This window comes from Carassius carassius, chromosome 34, assembly GCF_963082965.1.
Source record: "Carassius carassius chromosome 34, fCarCar2.1, whole genome shotgun sequence".
Taxonomy (NCBI): domain Eukaryota; kingdom Metazoa; phylum Chordata; class Actinopteri; order Cypriniformes; family Cyprinidae; genus Carassius; species Carassius carassius.
In genome coordinates, this window is record NC_081788.1 from 26,880,786 (window position 1) to 26,906,486 (window position 25,701).

Below are 25,701 nucleotides of genomic sequence, written 5' to 3' on the forward strand. Positions count from 1 at the left end.
CACGTGTGTAAATATCATTGAATAGAAATGATGGTAAACAGAATGACGTTTTGGACATATTTGCATTCTTTGGATTATTTTTCAAGACATGGCATAGGCCTACATTTTCACAATGTGAACCTGTTTATCATCTTTTGGCTTCATTTAAACAGTAAATTTATTATTAGTATGCACCAATGATTAATGAAATATAGCAAATATGGAACATAATAGATTATGATTAACAATAAACTCCAATGAGTTAATTGAATAATTAAGCAATACATTTGTTAAAGAATTTATTCATATTTAAGATTAGCTACAACTGTTCATTATTAGTTAAAGTTAGCTCCATTAAATTATATGAATGGATACAACTTTTGATTTTGATAATTTATTAATACATTTTCAATTTCACTTTGAAAATTCAAGCAACAGCTGAAAACTCATCTCACCGATCTCACTCAACATTTGACTGCATGGCAAAAAACAAACAAATAAACAACAACAACAACAAAACTTTGAAACAGCAAGATCTTTTGTTGTTTTCCCACAATTGTAAGTCAAACAAAGCATCTGCTAGATAAAAAAAAAAGAGTAAGTTTAACACATGGAACCTTATTAAGAAGTGTTATTAAACTAGGATTGAAAAATTCTGGGAATTTTCAAGACTGGAAACTTTCCTTGGGAATTAATGGGCATAAACTGGAAACTTTATTCCACAGTATTGCATATGAGTACTGAATGAACCAAATTCAAGTCTTCATGATCTCTCACACACAAGCCGTTTACAAACAAAAGAAATTACTGTTCTAGTACATTTCTAGTACAACCAGGGGCGGATTAATGTGGTCAGGGCCCCCTAGGCTGCTCTTTGTGAGTCCCCCCAATCATTATGCTTTACTGGAGAAATGTATTTAGTGTATGGTTCACACATGGTTTTACACTGAGACAGACAATCATGCAGTGTTTCCACTACATTCCCAGTGTCTCCACAGGATTTTGAGAGACTGTGATGGGTGCACATTGATTCCTCTAGTCTAGGGGGTTCAGTGGGTATAAGAAAATTTTGTTCATTTTAAATTTAAATGCATAGATCTGGTGCATTTTGAAAGCAGAATCAAGTCACTAGATCCATAAAGAAATATGTGCTCTTTCTTAGTATCAGTAATTTATTTATTGGTTGCATAGTGAATGTGATGGTAGGGAACAATTTACACTCTCACTCTTACTAACTCAAGACATAAGGTGAGACTAGATTTTAACAATTAAAAAAAATTATCATGATCAAATACATGACTGGAAAAATTTATCAAATCAATACTTTTCTAATAAATTTAGTTCTACTTTCTGAGTATAAATTATTATATGCATTAAAAACAACAACACTCAAGCACTGTAAAAGGTTTTGTTCAACTGACTGGCTTCTCTCTTCAAACCTTAGAACTGTACATGAATTATAGGGCTTCTAGAACGGTTGGCTTCTAACTGAACTCTTTTTCACAAATTGAACAGAAATAAACAGCAGTTCTTTTTTAGTCATATTAAGTGCGAACAATAAGTGCTCTCATCAAAGTGCAAATAGAGACAATTTTTTTCAAGCATGATGCACAGCCATAGACAACTACACAAATTATTATAGCCTACATACTAATAACAGCCTAGATCGTTATGTAGCCTAATTTACGCTCATCTGGGAGTCGCTCTAAAATAGCGGGGTATTAAAATCTTTTTGAATGAATCTTTTTGAGTTTTACTTTCAGTTTCGATTGAACAATCGCACGAACCTTCAGCAGTGTTAAGCGTGCATTTTGTAATACAACACATTGATTTAGTCAGAGACATTAGTTTTATACAGCTAGCTAGCCAGGAAAAACAAGATATGAAAAATCTAAGTGAGTTAGCACTTTTTTTTGACAATTTATGAGGTATAAACTGATACAGTGCAGGTCAAAAGTTCGGACACATTGCTATTTTAATATTTTAAACATTGCATATCTTTTGCTCATCAAGCCTTCATTTATTTGATCAAAAATACAGAAAAAAAACAGCAATATTGCGCAGCATTACTGGTATTACAATTTAAAATAATGGCTTTCTGTTATTATATAGGCTACTTTAAAATATAATGTTTCTCTGTGGTGCAAAGCTGATGAATCATTACTCCAATCTTCAGTGTCACATGATTCTTCAGAAATCATATATTATTATAATCAATTTGGGAAACAGAAACAGTGCTGTTTATTTATAATAATAATAATTATTATTTTTTTTGACCTGTGATTCTTTTTTTAAGTATTCTTTGATTAATAAAGAGTTAAAAGAAAGAAAAAAGAACAGCGTTTATTTAAAATATATTTTTTTCTTCTTTCAAAAGTTTGGGGTCAGTATTTTTTCTCCTTTTTTTGAAATAAATGAATACTTTTATTCAACAAGGTTGTGTTAAATTAATAAAAAGTAATAGTAAGGACTTATATTGTTATAAAAAATTTCTATTTTGAATAAACACTGTTCACAAGTTTTTATTAGGCTGCACGATGAATTGCATGTGATCTTAACGCGTATCTCGTCCGTAAACTGGTTCTGTGATTAGTAGTAAATATCCATCATGTGCTTTCCGATGGAGTAGCATTTAATGCACTGAGCCATAGATCACTGACAAGCTATGAAATATCATGTTCATTATCGAAGGCGATTCATCTGCCTAAATGCAGTACTAGTTTTCATTCATCAATAAATCCTGAAAAATGCCACCCCCCCCCAATTTTTTTTAATTGTTATTAATTTGTATGCATGTGGTCAAACTAAATGTTTATATTTATGCCTGTATATAACAGTTTTATAAATTTCCAATGAATTCCCATAAATTACCACAAATTCCATAAATTCCTGGTAAGTTTCAAACTTTCAAACTCCAAAATTTCTTCCCATGGAAAGTTTCTGGAAAATTTCCAGAAATTTACTGGAAATTCTATGGCCCTTTGCAACCCTAGTCATAGCAAGGCTGTCAGGCCAGTCCTGTTGGGGATGAGGAATGAACATGACCATGCCCAAACATGATCATGCCCAAACAGAAAAGACAGAGAGCTGAACAGTTGCACATTTGAACTGCTGGTTTCATCTGGTCAGAGGAGAACTGGCCCCCCAACTGAGCCTGGTTTCCCCCCAAGGTTTTTTTCTCCATTCTGTCACGGATGGAGTTTCGGTTCCTTGCCGCTGTCGCCTCTGGCTTGATTAGTTGGGGTCACTTCATCTACAGCGATATCGTTGACTTGATTGCAAATAAATGCACAGACACTATTTAAACTGAACCGAGATGACATCACTGAATTCAATGATGAACTGCCTTTAACTGTCATTTTGCATTATTGACACTGTTTTCCTAATGAATGTTGTTCAGTTGCTTTGACGCAATGTATTTTGTTTAAAGTGCTATATAAATAAAGGTGACTTGACTTGACTTGACATTTCCATCGGTATGCCTGTATTCAAACAATGCAGTTATATATAGTACAGTATTTGATGTTGATCTCTCAAAAGTCAGCAGCTATAACTTTTCACATACATCTTTTTATAGCTTCTAGAATCAGCAAATCATCTGTGCTGTCTTTTCTGGAATTTGGGCAGGAAATAACTGAATATAGTGAATGCTTATATATTCACCAAAACTATTAATCTGGAGTTATTGTTGACTTTTTGTCATTATATTGATAATTTACTAGGTAGACTGTGACATGTCCCTACCAATATCCAGCAAATATAAAATTTTCCCAAGTAATAATTCTGATCAAACAATCAAATGTCTGTTGTATGTGGTTACATTCCCACCAATGCCAAAATCAAACCTAAGCCCTTGCTGGATTGTGCTATTGGCATAATATGGCCAAAAGTGTCTCAGAAAAACATTGCACACATCATAACACTGCTGCCGTCAGCCACACAGTGCTTTCAGGTATCATAGCCTCTGTTGGTAATCACCGTATCTGGGCTCTGCCATCGACGTGATGAAACCAGTAATCTTGATTTGTCAGAACAGGCCATTTTCTTCCAAATGTCCAATCTTGATGATCTTGGGCCCATTTCATATGGTGTTAGCGATGGTGTGCAGTTAGCATGGGGACTCACAGATTCTTGATTTCAATGCATTTTACAAAATGTCCAAACTTTTTCTGATTTGTGGTTGTATTTAATGAGTGTTGGCAGTCATGAACCTTGTTTGGCTTTAAAAGATAGTCTTTAATAAAATAAAAAAATGAAAAGAAAACGCAAATAAACAAATACAAGTTTTGGGGTCTTTTTTCAAAACTCAGTTTATTTTGACCTTATTAATCTTAATACATTGTTTTTGTTTATAGATTTACTACAGACTATACTTCATATTCTTCAATAGTTAGAAAAATGCATGCAATCTACAAGAGGTTTAGTAATCCACATTTGGTCATACTGAGTCAGGTGACATATAAAATGGTATATACAGTGTACATGGTTAAGCTGCATAAACAATGCCCCATTCGGGCAGCTTGAGTTTTTTGTCTGTCAGTCTGTCGTGTTGCAAAATCACTCAGTCAGTGACGGACAAATTGTTAATGGCTGGTCTATGTGGTAATATAGTACATTGGGCAGAACATCGATATGCTCACCTAACATTCATCGACCTAAAATATGGTTTATCATCTGAGATATGTATGTAGTAGCAACTTTACATGGCAGCTCAATCTAATGTTAGCCTAGAAAAAAGTTGAACAGTAGTGCACTTGTGTTACTGCAGGACAGATGGAGGCACTGCTGTGATAATTTGCTCTTAAAATACTACATCATTTTGGGTCACTTCATTTTTGGTCATACGGATAAGAGTAATGCATCTTTTGTATCTGTAAAGACTAACAGAATTTAGTCTTTACAGATACTTTTGTAAAATAATGAAAGCAAACATGATGCACTTTCTGCCATCTTGGTCTCTGAACTTGAGCGTGTCATTTTGAAATTCCGTGGATGATTGCCTTATTACAGACATGAAAATTATATTTATAGGGAGTGAAACTTTTAAATGAACCAATTCAAACAGAAAACAAATGTTCTCACATTATGCAATACGTATGAAACATGCATACAGGTGCTGCGTAGATTAGTCACTGTCGCAGACGTCATCTCTTAAACAGAAATCAGAAGCACTAGTGTAACAATTAATTACGACGTTATAATAAATTAAAACATTAATGCAGTGTACTTGCTATTTTTCCCTAACAAATTCATAATTATTGTATTTGCCCGTTGCGCTGTGGCAAGTCTATTTTTCCGTACGCTAGATAGCTTATAAGGCTATGTAGGCATTTAAAGGCTCATTATTATGATTTATATGGTTTATTAATAAAAGTGCGACTAATAGTCAACTAATGCATAAAACATTAATGACTTCTAGTCGGCCAGAAAAATCTTTAGTCAAGAGCAGCCCTAATGCATATTGACTAATTGTTTATGAGAAGCATACATTTAAGAGGCTGTCCATTAGCTGAATATATAGTTTAATTAGTGACATTTAGCCTGCATTTTAAAATATTTATTCAAACTTCTTCCTAATCCTTAAAAAATGGGCAAAGAGGTATTCCTTAAAAAATGGGCAAAGAGGTGGGAGCTGGTTGCTGGAACCACACCCACCCAGCTCGACGGAGATGACAGCAGTGGCAATCCACCTGTGACTCAAGTGGCCACACCCTTAATTGTGCAGAACTTTAAGGCTTAATATAATTTAAACGGATGAGTTATAACCCCCCCTCCCCCACAGTTGTCATGAAGGGCAAAATTAACTATATAGACCAAAACCCCTTTTTGAACAAGGCTGTAAATATGTTTTTTTTTTCTGCTGTAAAGTTGAGCACTTTAACTAGGGGAGTCTATGAGACTGACTCCCTTTTGGAGCCAGCTTCTAGCGGCCAGTTGATGAATTGCAGTTTTAGTCACTTCTGTGCTTCACTAGAGAGACCGGAAGGCTGTCGCTTGGTTGGCAGAGGCTATTTACACTAGCTCCACCCACAAACGTGTGATAGGGATTTTTATTTTCCAAAAAAATTAAGGAAATAATAAAAAAGTTGAAAATACATTATCTCGTAGGGTTAGGCTAGGTGAATGGCAGTGTTGGGAAGGTTACTTTGGAAATGTAATAGGTTACAGATTACAAGTTACCCTGTTTAAAATGTAATAGTAGTGTAACTTTTTCAATTACTTTATTAAAGTAATGTAACTAATTACTTTTGAGTACTTTTTGATTACTTTTCTAAATTTGTGAAAATTAAAGAATAATAAATAAAAGCATATACATCAACTTAAATACAGTTATCTAATAAGCATGTGATGTATTCTGTGTAATAAACTCCTGAAACATTGGTGTTTTTTTGAAACTGCTGTCTCCGTATATGATGATAGTTTTCTCAAAATAAGTAAAATGCACATGAAGTGACACAGAGCAGTTCTAGAAATTATGTTTATGTGCTCGTGTACTCCTATATTGAGGCAGCAGAGGTTGAAAACACTGCGAGCTTCAGTAGGCCTATGTGTAGTAAATAAAACAATGTCTTTGCCATTAATTTACAGGAGGGGCGGACTGGGAAAAAAATTCAGACTGGAAAATTCAAACTCATACAAACAAATTCATGGACAAAACTATTTTTTGTATGGACCTGACATAAAAAAGGTTTAAATCTTTAATTTGGGGACATGCAAAATAATTAAAAGTTCTCTCCTGAACTGCACCTTCACTTCCATTTTTCTCTTCAGTCTCTTTATTTTGCCCCGTTATCCATCTCTCTTGTGACTTTAATACTCAAGATTGAACAAAACTATACTTTACAATACAATACTCTACAATACTACAATACCTTTATAGAAAAATCCTAATACTGTACACGAGTCATGTTTTTCCCTTACAAAAAATTACCATGCTTTTATTAGCCTATATAAAAGTAAAATAACCTTTTTTTTTATTGCAAATGGATTTGTATTTATTTTTAAATAAAAACATTTGTAAAATAATTTTAAATTTTTGGTTATCACAGTTAAACAATAGTAACCATTTTCTCTGGATTTATAGTTAAATATTAAAATGTTAATTTTCGTAAGGGTTGTGTTGTTGTCTATCGTAGCTCCCCCTAAACCTATAAAAAAAAATTTGATTATTTTTCAGCTAAATTACTACTGTAACATTACAACAGATAATAATGATGTCCTTTATATAGTATTTTGAGTGATGACTGATGAGCAACGTGCTGCTGCTTGATTAATTAAATAAAAAAACAAAGACAAAAAAGCATCTTTACAGATGAAACTGACCTGAAACCCTGAACAGTAGTTCTGCTTCTTTGCTCCAGCACTCCACTCCACTCTATTCTCTCTCTCTCTCGCATTGATTACTCTGAGCCTGATCCAAACCGTTTGGCGGAGGCGCGGAGAGCGCGCGAGTCATGGCTTACAATTCATGACTTATTAGAGATTTAATTATCAAATTGCGGATTCGCAAATGATCGCTTTAGTACATTCGGCAGGCAATTATACAATAATTATATTAAATAGTGGGGCAAAATCGGCTGCCAGGCCATCGGGAATTGTCCCGGTTCTCCCGGTGTCCAGTCCGCGCCTGATTTCCACAGACACGCAGAATGTGCAAGTCATATATCGCATTTTCGGGGCTTAATATTCACAGACACTAGTCGATGTCATGTTTTGATTCAAGTGTACTGACCTACTTTTGATTTAGTCATCCAAAATGTGGGATGTTCCGTCCGCGTTAGGCATTCCGTTTTTATGACTGGATTCTACGAACCAGACTGTATTTCCGCATCCCGGAAATTATTAGGGCGGTATGTCTCATAATAGTCAGTGCAATTTGGGAAAGAAATCAGTTAAATCTGTATGTGGATGTGTGTAAATATTCAAATGTAATCCCCTTTGTAATCGTAAAAAATTTCATAAGTAACTGTAATTTAATTACTCATTTTTTCTTAGTAACTGTAACTAATTACAGTTACAATAATTTTGTAATTAAATTACGTAACGCCGTTACATGTAACTAGTTACTCCCCAACACTGGTGAATGGTGGACTTTATTGTCCCAATAAGGTGGCATCCATTTAATAATCTAAATTAAAATGATAATTTACACTCTATACGTTATTACTGCATACTGTTTTATAATGTACTATAATACTAAGGTGCATATAAATGCCACTATTTGCAATAAGTAGTATAAATATCAGAAAATCCTATTTTAACCGTGTAGATAGAATCTATATCACTATCTGCACTTAGTGTAAATAGCGTATTGTTAAAAATATTGTAGCATAAAGTGTAGTGTACTGTTAGTTTAAATAGAATCCGTTACTGTTTGCACTTAGTGTAAATAGCATCCATCACTATTTGCACTTAGTGTAAATAGTATCTATCACTAAGAAAATATGCAATTTTCACTTAGTGCTATTTATTTATCGCTATTTGCACTTAGTGTAAATAGCCTCTATCGATATTTACACTTAGTGCAAATAATCACTGCCTTTTTTTGCCCCTTTTATTGGCTTTGAACGATTACATAAACACTTACATGCTTTGTTAGTATCCTCATAAACACAGTGATTTAGGTCTTACAAGAGAGTAAATAGATGAAAAAGAAAACGCATAACAGTATATTAAATCCGGACTTTAGTCTTTAAGGGGAAGCTGAGATTAATATTAAAATCTCTCACTACTCTTGACTAAATCACTTTTAAAACTTTGATAAGAAGAAGAACTAACTTAACACAGTGAAGACTAGTCAATTTATACAATGTATGTAGCTTTTCTTATATATTGTAAATTGTATTTTTCTCTATTCCTTGCAGTTAGTTTCTTATCCTTATTTCATCACTGTTTATTTATCTTCAGTGAGCCTGTTTTTTTATGTCTCTGTTTAGGCTCGTATAAAGTTTAATACTGACATTGGTGACAATGATTATTTAAATTCTATGATATCAAAGATTTTAATATCATAAAACACTTTTTAAAAGAAAAAAAATATTGTGATATATATTGTTATCGAGATATAAGATTTCAGTCATATCGCTTGATGTTACATGACAGAACAGCAGCAGGTGGCGGGATAGTCATCAGCGTTCACTTTAAACTCATTTCCATACACATACAAAAAATTAGGCTTTCCTTTCCACCTGTAGTTCACTTTGGTTATGGGAATGAGCTCGATTGTCTGCCTCTGAAACAGATTACATTACAGAAAGATTCAGCATGATGGATGTCTCTAGTTACAGACTGGTAATGATATAGCACAGTTTGTTTTTTGCATTGTTTTATTATATACAAACATACAAATTATAATTGAAAACTATGAATGGTAATAATCAAGTGATAAAAATGAAAATATAAAAAGGTCTGGAAGCACATAAATATATGAAGACAGTGGTACCTGTTGTAATATGCGGGATTTTGGGGCGTATTTCCCCTGATGTTCTCTTACTAAATGCTCAGAAGCTTGTGCAACAGAAACATCTGGAAAGCCCCTCACTGGATAGACCTACAATAAACATAACCATCTGTTGAACTTACACATTTTAACGAACCTCTCACTATGTGTATGGTATGTTCGTACCATAAACTGGGCGTCTTTGAAGAGCTCCTTCCCCGAAACCTCCTCCAGTTTATCCACTCTCAGACCACTTGAATCCTGCGCTACGTATTCATCCTTCTCTATGCTCCTGAAATAGTCCAAAAATAGCTTTTAGAATGAGACAGTTCAATTTTAAAGACTTCTGATTATTATGTAACAATGACTGGATTTCTTTTTATTTCAAAGAAATTGTAAATGAGTGCTCTCGTGTGCAAAGAATGAATTCAATGTAAGTCTAGGAGTATGATCGTTTAGAAACATAAATGTAAACCTCACTTCATAAACAGTGACTGAGTTAATATAGTAATAGCCAGGATGCCTGCCTTATCAATCATGAATGTTATATCATACAGATCGTACCATTTAACATTGAGGTTAATGAATACGAGTAGCTTTCCCTTTCCAAGGCAGGTGACACACTGGCAAGAGCCTCTGCTGCTACATGAAGTACAGCTGAAAGACACCAAACAAGTCAAAACTCAGAAATACCAATCCACTGAAGCCCCCTGCAGGATTTAATCTGAATTCAACCCACAGTAGCCACAAAAGTTATAGAAATACAATGTAAATTAATTTAAAATATATATATATATATGTAAAATGTATATGAATTAAATAAAGACATTTAAGACGTTAAAAAAATCTTTTTTGTTTTTGTGAGAAACTTGTTTAATAGAAATGTCTTATTATATACAGCTATAAAGGACTTACTTTTCACGTCCGCGCCCATTGCAGTGTGTGCAGCGGTCATTAGAATGACGGTAACCAGAACCATTACACACCCCACAGACTTTCTGCACATGGAAAACAATAGAGGACAAACAGGTCATATATATTAGGCTGTTTGTCATATGATGAAAAATTTAAGGTGAGACACTGCAGGCAAAAACACTGTTTTTTCAAGCACCTGTCAATTTTGAGATTTTGGGCTTTTTGGTTTTTCATAAAGTGCTTTTTCAAACTAGTGGAAGGAAAGCATCCAAAAGACACTGTTAAGTGTTTCTTTTACAGCACTTTATCTGTTTGTGTCAATAGATTTCAATTACAATACATATTTGGAGTCAAGCAAAATGTCACCGCGCCCACTCATCGTTTTAATCATACACTAGATCTAATTATATCGCATGGAATCGGTCTTACTGCTATAGATATTGTACCCCAATGTGATGATATTACAGACCATTTCCTTGTATCGTGCATGCTGCGTATAACTGATATTAACTATATGTCTCAGCGTTACCGTCTGGGCAGAACTATTGTTCCAGCCACCAAAGACAGATTCGCAAATAACCTGCCTGATCTATCTCAACTGCTATTTGTACCCAAAAATACACATGAATTAGACGAAATTACTGACAACATGGGCACTATTTTCTCTAATACATTAGAAGCTGTTGCCCCCATCAAATTGAAAAAGGTTAGAGAAAAACGTACTGTGCCATGGTATAACAGTAATACTCACTCTCTCAAGAAAGTAACTCGTAGTCTTGAACGCAAATGGAGAAAAACTAGCTTGGAAGTTTTTAAAATTGCATGGAAAAACAGTATGTCCAGGTATAGACAGGCTCTAAAAACTGCTAGGGCAGAGCATATCCACAAACTCATTGAAAATAACCAAAACAATCCAAGGTTTTTATTTAGCACAGTGGCTAAATTAACAAATTACCAGACGCCACCTGATTCAAATATTCCACCAACGTTAAATAGTAATGACTTTATGAATTTATGAATTTATAGAAAAATCCTAATACTGTACACGAGTCATGTTTTTCCCTTACAAAAAATTACCATGCTTTTATTAGCCTATATAAAAGTAAAATAACCTTTTTTTTTATTGCAAATGGATTTGTATTTATTTTTAAATAAAAACATTTGTAAAATAATTTTAAATTTTTGGTTATCACAGTTAAACAATAGTAACCATTTTCTCTGGATTTATAGTTAAATATTAAAATGTTAATTTTCGTAAGGGTTGTGTTGTTGTCTATCGTAGCTCCCCCTAAACCTATAAAAAAAAATTTGATTATTTTTCAGCTAAATTACTACTGTAACATTACAACAGATAATAATGATGTCCTTTATATAGTATTTTGAGTGATGACTGATGAGCAACGTGCTGCTGCTTGATTAATTAAATAAAAAAACAAAGACAAAAAAGCATCTTTACAGATGAAACTGACCTGAAACCCTGAACAGTAGTTCTGCTTCTTTGCTCCAGCACTCCACTCCACTCTATTCTCTCTCTCTCTCGCATTGATTACTCTGAGCCTGATCCAAACCGTTTGGCGGAGGCGCGGAGAGCGCGCGAGTCATGGCTTACAATTCATGACTTATTAGAGATTTAATTATCAAATTGCGGATTCGCAAATGATCGCTTTAGTACATTCGGCAGGCAATTATACAATAATTATATTAAATAGTGGGGCAAAATCGGCTGCCAGGCCATCGGGAATTGTCCCGGTTCTCCCGGTGTCCAGTCCGCGCCTGATTTCCACAGACACGCAGAATGTGCAAGTCATATATCGCATTTTCGGGGCTTAATATTCACAGACACTAGTCGATGTCATGTTTTGATTCAAGTGTACTGACCTACTTTTGATTTAGTCATCCAAAATGTGGGATGTTCCGTCCGCGTTAGGCATTCCGTTTTTATGACTGGATTCTACGAACCAGACTGTATTTCCGCATCCCGGAAATTATTAGGGCGGTATGTCTCATAATAGTCAGTGCAATTTGGGAAAGAAATCAGTTAAATCTGTATGTGGATGTGTGTAAATATTCAAATGTAATCCCCTTTGTAATCGTAAAAAATTTCATAAGTAACTGTAATTTAATTACTCATTTTTTCTTAGTAACTGTAACTAATTACAGTTACAATAATTTTGTAATTAAATTACGTAACGCCGTTACATGTAACTAGTTACTCCCCAACACTGGTGAATGGTGGACTTTATTGTCCCAATAAGGTGGCATCCATTTAATAATCTAAATTAAAATGATAATTTACACTCTATACGTTATTACTGCATACTGTTTTATAATGTACTATAATACTAAGGTGCATATAAATGCCACTATTTGCAATAAGTAGTATAAATATCAGAAAATCCTATTTTAACCGTGTAGATAGAATCTATATCACTATCTGCACTTAGTGTAAATAGCGTATTGTTAAAAATATTGTAGCATAAAGTGTAGTGTACTGTTAGTTTAAATAGAATCCGTTACTGTTTGCACTTAGTGTAAATAGCATCCATCACTATTTGCACTTAGTGTAAATAGTATCTATCACTAAGAAAATATGCAATTTTCACTTAGTGCTATTTATTTATCGCTATTTGCACTTAGTGTAAATAGCCTCTATCGATATTTACACTTAGTGCAAATAATCACTGCCTTTTTTTGCCCCTTTTATTGGCTTTGAACGATTACATAAACACTTACATGCTTTGTTAGTATCCTCATAAACACAGTGATTTAGGTCTTACAAGAGAGTAAATAGATGAAAAAGAAAACGCATAACAGTATATTAAATCCGGACTTTAGTCTTTAAGGGGAAGCTGAGATTAATATTAAAATCTCTCACTACTCTTGACTAAATCACTTTTAAAACTTTGATAAGAAGAAGAACTAACTTAACACAGTGAAGACTAGTCAATTTATACAATGTATGTAGCTTTTCTTATATATTGTAAATTGTATTTTTCTCTATTCCTTGCAGTTAGTTTCTTATCCTTATTTCATCACTGTTTATTTATCTTCAGTGAGCCTGTTTTTTTATGTCTCTGTTTAGGCTCGTATAAAGTTTAATACTGACATTGGTGACAATGATTATTTAAATTCTATGATATCAAAGATTTTAATATCATAAAACACTTTTTAAAAGAAAAAAAATATTGTGATATATATTGTTATCGAGATATAAGATTTCAGTCATATCGCTTGATGTTACATGACAGAACAGCAGCAGGTGGCGGGATAGTCATCAGCGTTCACTTTAAACTCATTTCCATACACATACAAAAAATTAGGCTTTCCTTTCCACCTGTAGTTCACTTTGGTTATGGGAATGAGCTCGATTGTCTGCCTCTGAAACAGATTACATTACAGAAAGATTCAGCATGATGGATGTCTCTAGTTACAGACTGGTAATGATATAGCACAGTTTGTTTTTTGCATTGTTTTATTATATACAAACATACAAATTATAATTGAAAACTATGAATGGTAATAATCAAGTGATAAAAATGAAAATATAAAAAGGTCTGGAAGCACATAAATATATGAAGACAGTGGTACCTGTTGTAATATGCGGGATTTTGGGGCGTATTTCCCCTGATGTTCTCTTACTAAATGCTCAGAAGCTTGTGCAACAGAAACATCTGGAAAGCCCCTCACTGGATAGACCTACAATAAACATAACCATCTGTTGAACTTACACATTTTAACGAACCTCTCACTATGTGTATGGTATGTTCGTACCATAAACTGGGCGTCTTTGAAGAGCTCCTTCCCCGAAACCTCCTCCAGTTTATCCACTCTCAGACCACTTGAATCCTGCGCTACGTATTCATCCTTCTCTATGCTCCTGAAATAGTCCAAAAATAGCTTTTAGAATGAGACAGTTCAATTTTAAAGACTTCTGATTATTATGTAACAATGACTGGATTTCTTTTTATTTCAAAGAAATTGTAAATGAGTGCTCTCGTGTGCAAAGAATGAATTCAATGTAAGTCTAGGAGTATGATCGTTTAGAAACATAAATGTAAACCTCACTTCATAAACAGTGACTGAGTTAATATAGTAATAGCCAGGATGCCTGCCTTATCAATCATGAATGTTATATCATACAGATCGTACCATTTAACATTGAGGTTAATGAATACGAGTAGCTTTCCCTTTCCAAGGCAGGTGACACACTGGCAAGAGCCTCTGCTGCTACATGAAGTACAGCTGAAAGACACCAAACAAGTCAAAACTCAGAAATACCAATCCACTGAAGCCCCCTGCAGGATTTAATCTGAATTCAACCCACAGTAGCCACAAAAGTTATAGAAATACAATGTAAATTAATTTAAAATATATATATATATATGTAAAATGTATATGAATTAAATAAAGACATTTAAGACGTTAAAAAAATCTTTTTTGTTTTTGTGAGAAACTTGTTTAATAGAAATGTCTTATTATATACAGCTATAAAGGACTTACTTTTCACGTCCGCGCCCATTGCAGTGTGTGCAGCGGTCATTAGAATGACGGTAACCAGAACCATTACACACCCCACAGACTTTCTGCACATGGAAAACAATAGAGGACAAACAGGTCATATATATTAGGCTGTTTGTCATATGATGAAAAATTTAAGGTGAGACACTGCAGGCAAAAACACTGTTTTTTCAAGCACCTGTCAATTTTGAGATTTTGGGCTTTTTGGTTTTTCATAAAGTGCTTTTTCAAACTAGTGGAAGGAAAGCATCCAAAAGACACTGTTAAGTGTTTCTTTTACAGCACTTTATCTGTTTGTGTCAATAGATTTCAATTACAATACATATTTGGAGTCAAGCAAAATGTCACCGCGCCCACTCATCGTTTTAATCATACACTAGATCTAATTATATCGCATGGAATCGGTCTTACTGCTATAGATATTGTACCCCAATGTGATGATATTACAGACCATTTCCTTGTATCGTGCATGCTGCGTATAACTGATATTAACTATATGTCTCAGCGTTACCGTCTGGGCAGAACTATTGTTCCAGCCACCAAAGACAGATTCGCAAATAACCTGCCTGATCTATCTCAACTGCTATTTGTACCCAAAAATACACATGAATTAGACGAAATTACTGACAACATGGGCACTATTTTCTCTAATACATTAGAAGCTGTTGCCCCCATCAAATTGAAAAAGGTTAGAGAAAAACGTACTGTGCCATGGTATAACAGTAATACTCACTCTCTCAAGAAAGTAACTCGTAGTCTTGAACGCAAATGGAGAAAAACTAGCTTGGAAGTTTTTAAAATTGCATGGAAAAACAGTATGTCCAGGTATAGACAGGCTCTAAAAACTGCTAGGGCAGAGCATATCCACAAACTCATTGAAAATAACCAAAACAATCCAAGGTTTTTATTTAGCACAGTGGCTAAATTAACAAATTACCAGACGCCACCTGATTCAAATATTCCACCAACGTTAAATAGTAATGACTTTATGAATTTATGAATTTATAGAAAAATCCTAATACTGTACACGAGTCATGTTTTTCCCTTACAAAAAATTACCATGCTTTTATTAGCCTATATAAAAGTAAAATAACCTTTTTTTTTATTGCAAATGGATTTGTATTTATTTTTAAATAAAAACATTTGTAAAATAATTTTAAATTTTTGGTTATCACAGTTAAACAATAGTAACCATTTTCTCTGGATTTATAGTTAAATATTAAAATGTTAATTTTCGTAAGGGTTGTGTTGTTGTCTATCGTAGCTCCCCCTAAACCTATAAAAAAAAATTTGATTATTTTTCAGCTAAATTACTACTGTAACATTACAACAGATAATAATGATGTCCTTTATATAGTATTTTGAGTGATGACTGATGAGCAACGTGCTGCTGCTTGATTAATTAAATAAAAAAACAAAGACAAAAAAGCATCTTTACAGATGAAACTGACCTGAAACCCTGAACAGTAGTTCTGCTTCTTTGCTCCAGCACTCCACTCCACTCTATTCTCTCTCTCTCTCGCATTGATTACTCTGAGCCTGATCCAAACCGTTTGGCGGAGGCGCGGAGAGCGCGCGAGTCATGGCTTACAATTCATGACTTATTAGAGATTTAATTATCAAATTGCGGATTCGCAAATGATCGCTTTAGTACATTCGGCAGGCAATTATACAATAATTATATTAAATAGTGGGGCAAAATCGGCTGCCAGGCCATCGGGAATTGTCCCGGTTCTCCCGGTGTCCAGTCCGCGCCTGATTTCCACAGACACGCAGAATGTGCAAGTCATATATCGCATTTTCGGGGCTTAATATTCACAGACACTAGTCGATGTCATGTTTTGATTCAAGTGTACTGACCTACTTTTGATTTAGTCATCCAAAATGTGGGATGTTCCGTCCGCGTTAGGCATTCCGTTTTTATGACTGGATTCTACGAACCAGACTGTATTTCCGCATCCCGGAAATTATTAGGGCGGTATGTCTCATAATAGTCAGTGCAATTTGGGAAAGAAATCAGTTAAATCTGTATGTGGATGTGTGTAAATATTCAAATGTAATCCCCTTTGTAATCGTAAAAAATTTCATAAGTAACTGTAATTTAATTACTCATTTTTTCTTAGTAACTGTAACTAATTACAGTTACAATAATTTTGTAATTAAATTACGTAACGCCGTTACATGTAACTAGTTACTCCCCAACACTGGTGAATGGTGGACTTTATTGTCCCAATAAGGTGGCATCCATTTAATAATCTAAATTAAAATGATAATTTACACTCTATACGTTATTACTGCATACTGTTTTATAATGTACTATAATACTAAGGTGCATATAAATGCCACTATTTGCAATAAGTAGTATAAATATCAGAAAATCCTATTTTAACCGTGTAGATAGAATCTATATCACTATCTGCACTTAGTGTAAATAGCGTATTGTTAAAAATATTGTAGCATAAAGTGTAGTGTACTGTTAGTTTAAATAGAATCCGTTACTGTTTGCACTTAGTGTAAATAGCATCCATCACTATTTGCACTTAGTGTAAATAGTATCTATCACTAAGAAAATATGCAATTTTCACTTAGTGCTATTTATTTATCGCTATTTGCACTTAGTGTAAATAGCCTCTATCGATATTTACACTTAGTGCAAATAATCACTGCCTTTTTTTGCCCCTTTTATTGGCTTTGAACGATTACATAAACACTTACATGCTTTGTTAGTATCCTCATAAACACAGTGATTTAGGTCTTACAAGAGAGTAAATAGATGAAAAAGAAAACGCATAACAGTATATTAAATCCGGACTTTAGTCTTTAAGGGGAAGCTGAGATTAATATTAAAATCTCTCACTACTCTTGACTAAATCACTTTTAAAACTTTGATAAGAAGAAGAACTAACTTAACACAGTGAAGACTAGTCAATTTATACAATGTATGTAGCTTTTCTTATATATTGTAAATTGTATTTTTCTCTATTCCTTGCAGTTAGTTTCTTATCCTTATTTCATCACTGTTTATTTATCTTCAGTGAGCATGTTTTTTTATGTCTCTGTTTAGGCTCGTATAAAGTTTAATACTGACATTGGTGACAATGATTATTTAAATTCTATGATATCAAAGATTTTAATATCATAAAACACTTTTTAAAAGAAAAAAAATATTGTGATATATATTGTTATCGAGATATAAGATTTCAGTCATATCGCTTGATGTTACATGACAGAACAGCAGCAGGTGGCGGGATAGTCATCAGCGTTCACTTTAAACTCATTTCCATACACATACAAAAAATTAGGCTTTCCTTTCCACCTGTAGTTCACTTTGGTTATGGGAATGAGCTCGATTGTCTGCCTCTGAAACAGATTACATTACAGAAAGATTCAGCATGATGGATGTCTCTAGTTACAGACTGGTAATGATATAGCACAGTTTGTTTTTTGCATTGTTTTATTATATACAAACATACAAATTATAATTGAAAACTATGAATGGTAATAATCAAGTGATAAAAATGAAAATATAAAAAGGTCTGGAAGCACATAAATATATGAAGACAGTGGTACCTGTTGTAATATGCGGGATTTTGGGGCGTATTTCCCCTGATGTTCTCTTACTAAATGCTCAGAAGCTTGTGCAACAGAAACATCTGGAAAGCCCCTCACTGGATAGACCTACAATAAACATAACCATCTGTTGAACTTACACATTTTAACGAACCTCTCACTATGTGTATGGTATGTTCGTACCATAAACTGGGCGTCTTTGAAGAGCTCCTTCCCCGAAACCTCCTCCAGTTTATCCACTCTCAGACCACTTGAATCCTGCGCTACGTATTCATCCTTCTCTATGCTCCTGAAATAGTCCAAAAATAGCTTTTAGAATGAGACAGTTCAATTTTAAAGACTTCTGATTATTATGTAACAATGACTGGATTTCTTTTTATTTCAAAGAAATTGTAAATGAGTGCTCTCGTGTGCAAAGAATGAATTCAATGTAAGTCTAGGAGTATGATCGTTTAGAAACATAAATGTAAACCTCACTTCATAAACAGTGACTGAGTTAATATAGTAATAGCCAGGATGCCTGCCTTATCAATCATGAATGTTATATCATACAGATCGTACCATTTAACATTGAGGTTAATGAATACGAGTAGCTTTCCCTTTCCAAGGCAGGTGACACACTGGCAAGAGCCTCTGCTGCTACATGAAGTACAGCTGAAAGACACCAAACAAGTCAAAACTCAGAAATACCAATCCACTGAAGCCCCCTGCAGGATTTAATCTGAATTCAACCCACAGTAGCCACAAAAGTTATAGAAATACAATGTAAATTAATTTAAAATATATATATATATATGTAAAATGTATATGAATTAAATAAAGACATTTAAGACGTTAAAAAAATCTTTTTTGTTTTTGTGAGAAACTTGTTTAATAGAAATGTCTTATTATATACAGCTATAAAGGACTTACTTTTCACGTCCGCGCCCATTGCAGTGTGTGCAGCGGTCATTAGAATGACGGTAACCAGAACCATTACACACCCCACAGACTTTCTGCACATGGAAAACAATAGAGGACAAACAGGTCATATATATTAGGCTGTTTGTCATATGATGAAAAATTTAAGGTGAGACACTGCAGGCAAAAACACTGTTTTTTCAAGCACCTGTCAATTTTGAGATTTTGGGCTTTTTGGTTTTTCATAAAGTGCTTTTTCAAACTAGTGGAAGGAAAGCATCCAAAAGACACTGTTAAGTGTTTCTTTTACAGCACTTTATCTGTTTGTGTCAATAGATTTCAATTACAATACATATTTGGAGTCAAGCAAAATGTCACCGCGCCCACTCATCGTTTTAATCATACACTAGATCTAATTATATCGCATGGAATCGGTCTTACTGCTATAGATATTGTACCCCAATGTGATGATATTACAGACCATTTCCTTGTATCGTGCATGCTGCGTATAACTGATATTAACTATATGTCTCAGCGTTACCGTCTGGGCAGAACTATTGTTCCAGCCACCAAAGACAGATTCGCAAATAACCTGCCTGATCTATCTCAACTGCTATTTGTACCCAAAAATACACATGAATTAGACGAAATTACTGACAACATGGGCACTATTTTCTCTAATACATTAGAAGCTGTTGCCCCCATCAAATTGAAAAAGGTTAGAGAAAAACGTACTGTGCCATGGTATAACAGTAATACTCACTCTCTCAAGAAAGTAACTCGTAGTCTTGAACGCAAATGGAGAAAAACTAGCTTGGAAGTTTTTAAAATTGCATGGAAAAACAGTATGTCCAGGTATAGACAGGCTCTAAAAACTGCTAGGGCAGAGCATATCCACAAACTCATTGAAAATAACCAAAACAATCCAAGGTTTTTATTTAGCACAGTGGCTAAATTAACAAATTACCAGACGCCACCTGATTCAAATATTCCACCAACGTTAAATAGTAATGACTTTATGAATTTCTTCACTGATAAAATAGATAACATTAGAAATACAATAGCGAATGTAGATTCTACAGCGTCTAACACTTCAGTTTCATCCATCGCACCCAAAGATAAACTGCAGTGCTTTACAAATATAGGACAGGAAGAGCTAAATAAACTTATCACTGTATCTAAACCAACAACATGTTTATTAGATCCTGTACCCACTAAATTACTAAAAGAGCTGTTACCTGTTGCCGAAGAACCGCTTCTCAATATCATTAACTCGTCGTTATCTTTAGGTCACGTCCCAAAACCATTCAAGCTGGCGGTTATCAAGCCTCTTATTAAGAAACCAAAACTAGATCCTAGTGTACTGGCAAATTATAGGCCTATTTCAAATCTTCCATTTATGTCTAAAATTTTAGAAAAAGTTGTGTCTGCTCAATTGAGCACCTTCCTGCATAAAAATGATCTGTATGAAGAATTTCAGTCAGGTTTTAGGCCCCACCATAGCACAGAAACTGCACTTGTTAAAATTACAAATGACCTGCTTCTTGCGTCAGATCAAGGCTGCATCTCATTTCTAGTCTTACTTGATCTTAGTGCTGCGTTCGACACCATAGATCATGACATACTCATAGATCGATTACAAAACTATACAGGTATTCAAGGGCAGGCTCTAAGATGGTTTAGATCCTACCTGTCCGATCGCTACCATTTTGTTTACTTAAATGGGGTGTCATCTCATTTATCATCAGTAAAATATGGAGTGCCACAAGGATCCGTCCTAGGTCCCCTTCTATTTTCAATATACATGTTGCCCCTTGGTAATATTATTAGAAAATACGGAATTAGCTTCCACTGTTATGCTGATGATACTCAGCTATATATCTCAACAAGACCAGATGAAACTTCCCAATTATCTAAGCTAACAGAGTGTGTTAAAAATGTAAAAGATTGGATGACAAATAATTTTCTCCAATTAAATTCGGATAAGACAGAGATATTAATTATTGGACCAAAAAACACCACACAGAATCTTGTAGATTACAATCTGCAACTAGACGGATGTACTGTTACTTCCGCTACAGTCAGAAATCTGGGTGTTATATTGGACAGCAATTTGTCTTTTGAAAATCATATTTCCAATGTTACAAAAACCGCATTCTTCCATCTTAGAAACATTGCCAAGCTACGAAACATGTTATCTGTTTCTGATGCAGAAAAGCTAGTTCATGCTTTCATGACCTCTAGACTGGACTATTGTAATGGACTTCTAGGTGGTTGTCCTGCTTCGTCAATAAACAAGCTACAGGTCGTCCAAAATGCAGCAGCTAGAGTCCTTACCAGGTCAAGAAAATATGATCATATTACCCCAATTTTACAGTCTCTGCACTGGCTACCTATTAAGTTCCGTATCAGTTACAAATTATCATTACTTACCTATAAGGCCCTAAATGGTTTAGCTCCTGCATACCTAGCTAGACTTATACCACGCTACAACCCATCACGCACCCTAAGGTCACAAAACGCTGGACTTTTGGTAGTTCCTAGGATAGCAAAGTCCACTAAAGGAGGTAGAGCTTTTTCACATTTGGCTCCCAAACTCTGGAATAGCCTTCCTGATAATGTTCGGGGTTCAGACACACTCTCTCTGTTTAAATCTAGATTAAAAACGCATCTCTTTCGCCAAGCATTCGAATAATGTATCTCTTAAATTGTGAGTGTAGTTGCATCTGCATTTTTATTCTTTAGCTTGGGTTAAACTAATTTTACTTTGTTGGATCAGCAGCTATGCTAATGATGTCTCTATTTTGTTTCTATGTTTTGCCACGGGATGTAACTAGGATTTACACAAGCTCCAGTCTGGATCCAGAACACCTGAGAAGAGATGATGCTGACCCTCAGAGGACCCCAGATGATGCTAACCTTGAATCAACAAACAGAACTAACAATTATTGCTACATGTGTGACTGCATCCTATAATTACTATTAATTAATAATATTGATAGTTCATCATCTAGCTGACTACATCTTGTATTATTATTATTATTTTTATTTTTCTAAAATCCTGTCAAACGTGCACAAACTACTAGCTACTACTAAATATTGTAGAAACATAATTTTCTGTAAAGTTGCTTTGTAACGATTTGTATTGTAAAAAGCGCTATACAAATAAACTTGAATTGAATTGAATTGAATATTTTTAAAGGCCGTTTTCTCAAAATGAGTTTTTTCTTCAACACTGAGCCATAAATCTCCACTTCAGTAGCACTTACACACACCAAACTTGACATTTTTATTCCTGTCTATATTCTGAAGGTTTTTACAGAGGGATTTGTTCATATATATTTTCCTTGATTATATACAACATTTTATTCCCCCCAAAATTGTGAAAATATATTGTTTTCTGGCTCTTCAAAGTATTTTCTGAAGTATGGAGTGACAAAAAAAGATAACCAAAATTCCCTCTGTAAAAACATTTGACTCTAATATGTCAAAAAAATTAAACAAATTTTGAAACTGACTTCATCTAGTGTTCAGATTTTTGTACTAGACATTTATGCAAATTAGCACATATTTCATTAAATAATGCCTCATTTGCATATTTAAACATAACATTTTTGAAAACTTTTAAATCAAAAAATGTTTGCAATAATCAATGTAACCAATCAACTGGGTAAGTAAGGTGATAACTATTAGTTATTTTTTTTGCCCTATTCACCTGCAGTGTCTCGCCTTAAAAACATTCTGTGGCTTGTGTGCACAATTCCAGTTCAATTCAACTTGAATTGCTCTCCAGTCACCACACAAAGAGATACTTTTACTCAATACAGGTGCTTTATTTTTATTTGATAACAATGAAATGCTCGGCATGCAGCTGGTTCAGTCTGTGCTAGTCAAAATTTACTTACATTTCCAGCTCCAGCACAGGTGGTACAGGGGTTTCTTCCCATTCCCAGACACAAATGACAGTTCTAGGGTGAAAACAGAATATAATGCTCTAAAATATGATTTGACTAATTGAACATAACCATTTCTGGCAAATTCACCTGCGGCAGGAAGCCAAAAAGCATTTGTACTTTAGAAAGTAAAACACTTTTTCAGCAGTCTTGGTTCTAGATTTATTTCTTAGTCCCCATTCATTATTCCCTTAGGGATTTTTAAAAGGCATTGTTAAACAGTTGTAAGTCATGAAAGCAAACCAGACCAGCCATGAGGTAAAAATCACAACATTAAAAAGTATTTTGAAAATGCAGAGAGACTATTAAATCATTCATAGTGCTTTATCTGAGAGGGTGTTTTTTTTGGTACTATTTGCTTGTAACGATTTCTTTGCAGAATCAGTAATGTAGCTCTTCACCATGAATTCTGGATTTGAACATGATTATTTAAAATATATGTATGTTAAAATAAGTTTCATACAAAGTAATGAAAGCTGATGGCTTCAAAAGCATAAGCCATCGATTAACAACCTCATAGCTCATGGCACGTCTGTCATTAAAGTTTTTTATGTTATAATTTTAAATTCACTATTGTAATGTGAAAATGAATATGACTTTGATTACGGAACTCGACTGTTTTGCTCCACAAACAAAATAATTAAAATGAATATTCTGGTGATCTTAAATATTAAATAAAATGCCGTCACACCTTTTAGATAGGGTGATCATATGCGCCTTTCATACGGGACACGTCCCAGCCAGGATTTTAATATTGCCAAAAATATCCAGGTTTTGGCTATTTGCACTGTGCAGGTTGATCGTTGTGTAACATTCATGAGAGCTATATAGAGCAGAGCAGACACCTCCTTATGCTTTCAAATCGCTTTCATGTGTTTGTTCATTCGTTTGACTTGAAGCATTGTGGCGCACTTTGTTGTTTTTTGGGATTTGTGTGCAGCGACGCTTCAAGTCAATCGAACGAACAAACACGTGCGCATATTTGCTTCGCTTTGATCGTTCCCTCTAGATCTCACCTTCTCACACGCAGCCCCACGATTGGTCGATTATGTACAATACCTGCATGTTATTGGTCACGCTGCTCTGGATGTTTTAGGCATTATTCAAATCCTGGCTGGGACGTGTCCCATATGAACGGCGCATATGGTCACCCTACTTTTAGAATGTGTTGAGTTTTCATGCAGAAATGCTGAACAGTAGCCACTTTTCCACCATCAGGCCAAACCATTCGAATGCTTATCCACTCCATTCCATGCCAATGCGATCCGATTCATCCCAGCTGGTATGGATTTGGTTTAATGGTCCACTGTGGGGCTGATAACAGTGCTCCAATACAAATTCATCAGTCGTTGCTTTGGTAACGCAAGTGTTAACATACCATACGAGATGTAAATAGCGACCATGTTATGGAGGATGTTCAGATATTTCTATTTATTTTAGTCAAATAGTGCACTTGGTCAACTACAGAGAGAGAGAGGATGTCCCAAGTCTGGCTGCCAAGGGGATGGAGGAGCTTGACAGGGTAAACAGTACGGACACTATGGAGTAGTTTTAGCAAGCTGACACTAACCGGGCCTCTCAGTGCCACTACCAAAAACATGGACGTAGTGTCCGTGACGTCACCCATAGGTTTCCGAAGAGAGTTTTTGAAATCAAAAGTGGGCAGAGCGGGCCGTCGCCATCTTGGCAGCGCGTCACTGTGCGTCACTCTGGGGTAATCAAAAATAGGCAAAAAGGCGAGAGCTGGTTGCTGAAACGTGACAGCGGTGACAGCAGCGGCAATCCACCTGTTACTCAAGTGGCCACGCCCTTAATTATGCAGAACTTTAAGGCTTAATATAATTTAAACAGATGAGTTGTAAAAAAAGCAATCCACCTCCCCCCTCACAGTTGTCATAAAGAGTAAAATTAGCTTTATAGACAAAAATAATTTTTTGCACCAAAGTTTTTTTCTGCTGTAAAGTTGAGCATTTTAACATTGGGAGTCTATGAAATTGACTTCCTTTTGCAGCCAGCCTCAAAAGGCCAGTCGATTACAGTTTTAGTCACTTCCGTATTGGCTTCACGAGAGAGAGAGCGGGAGGTTGCCGCTCGGCCACTATCCATTTGAGGTGAGAACACCGAAGGATATCGGTTCCACACGAAGGCTATAGAATCTAGCGAATGTGCTGGGGGTTGCCAAGCCTGCAGCTCTACAAATATCTGTCAGCGAGGCACCTCAAGCCAGCGACCAGCAGGATGCAACACTCTTAAAAGAGTGAGCTTGCAACCCGAACGGGCAGGGCACACCCTGTGCCTGATAAGCCATGATGATGGCATCCACACTCCAATGGACCATCCTCTGCATAAAGACGCCTCTCCCCTTCTGCTGGCTGAAACAGACAAAGAGCTAGTCAGTGGTCATAAAGCTTTGTGTCTGGTCAACGT

The 25,701-nt window shown here is 35.0% G+C and overlaps 3 protein-coding genes across 3 annotated transcripts in view; all 3 read right to left on the reverse strand.

The window, feature by feature from the left end:
* Positions 1-8,650: 8,650 nt before the first annotated feature.
* Positions 8,651-10,483, reverse strand: LOC132114916 (protein SSUH2 homolog). Its single transcript, XM_059523312.1, has 5 exons — positions 10,334-10,483; positions 9,983-10,075; positions 9,605-9,710; positions 9,422-9,529; positions 8,651-9,211 (listed from the first exon to the last, which is right to left on the reverse strand). The coding sequence occupies exons 1-5, from the start codon at positions 10,471-10,473 to the stop codon at positions 9,071-9,073; spliced, it is 588 nt and encodes a 195-aa protein (XP_059379295.1). The 5' UTR covers positions 10,474-10,483; the 3' UTR covers positions 8,651-9,070.
* Positions 10,484-13,114: 2,631 nt separating this feature from the next.
* On the reverse strand, positions 13,115-14,983 carry LOC132115257 (protein SSUH2 homolog). The gene is made up of 5 exons (XM_059523636.1): positions 14,834-14,983; positions 14,483-14,575; positions 14,105-14,210; positions 13,922-14,029; positions 13,115-13,711 (listed from the first exon to the last, which is right to left on the reverse strand). Exons 1-5 carry the CDS (start codon positions 14,971-14,973, stop codon positions 13,571-13,573), a joined length of 588 nt encoding a protein of 195 aa, XP_059379619.1. The 5' UTR covers positions 14,974-14,983; the 3' UTR covers positions 13,115-13,570.
* Positions 14,984-17,901: 2,918 nt separating this feature from the next.
* LOC132114915 (protein SSUH2 homolog) overlaps positions 17,902-25,701 on the reverse strand; it is a 32,194-nt gene continuing 24,394 nt past the window's right edge. The window contains exons 7-12 of the mRNA XM_059523311.1: positions 23,227-23,289; positions 19,334-19,416; positions 18,983-19,075; positions 18,605-18,710; positions 18,422-18,529; positions 17,902-18,211 (exon numbers count right to left, since the gene is read on the reverse strand). Coding sequence (XP_059379294.1) covers positions 18,071-18,211; positions 18,422-18,529; positions 18,605-18,710; positions 18,983-19,075; positions 19,334-19,416; positions 23,227-23,289 — 594 coding nt within the window. The 3' untranslated portion in view covers positions 17,902-18,070. The remainder of the gene's footprint in view (positions 18,212-18,421; positions 18,530-18,604; positions 18,711-18,982; positions 19,076-19,333; positions 19,417-23,226; positions 23,290-25,701) is intronic.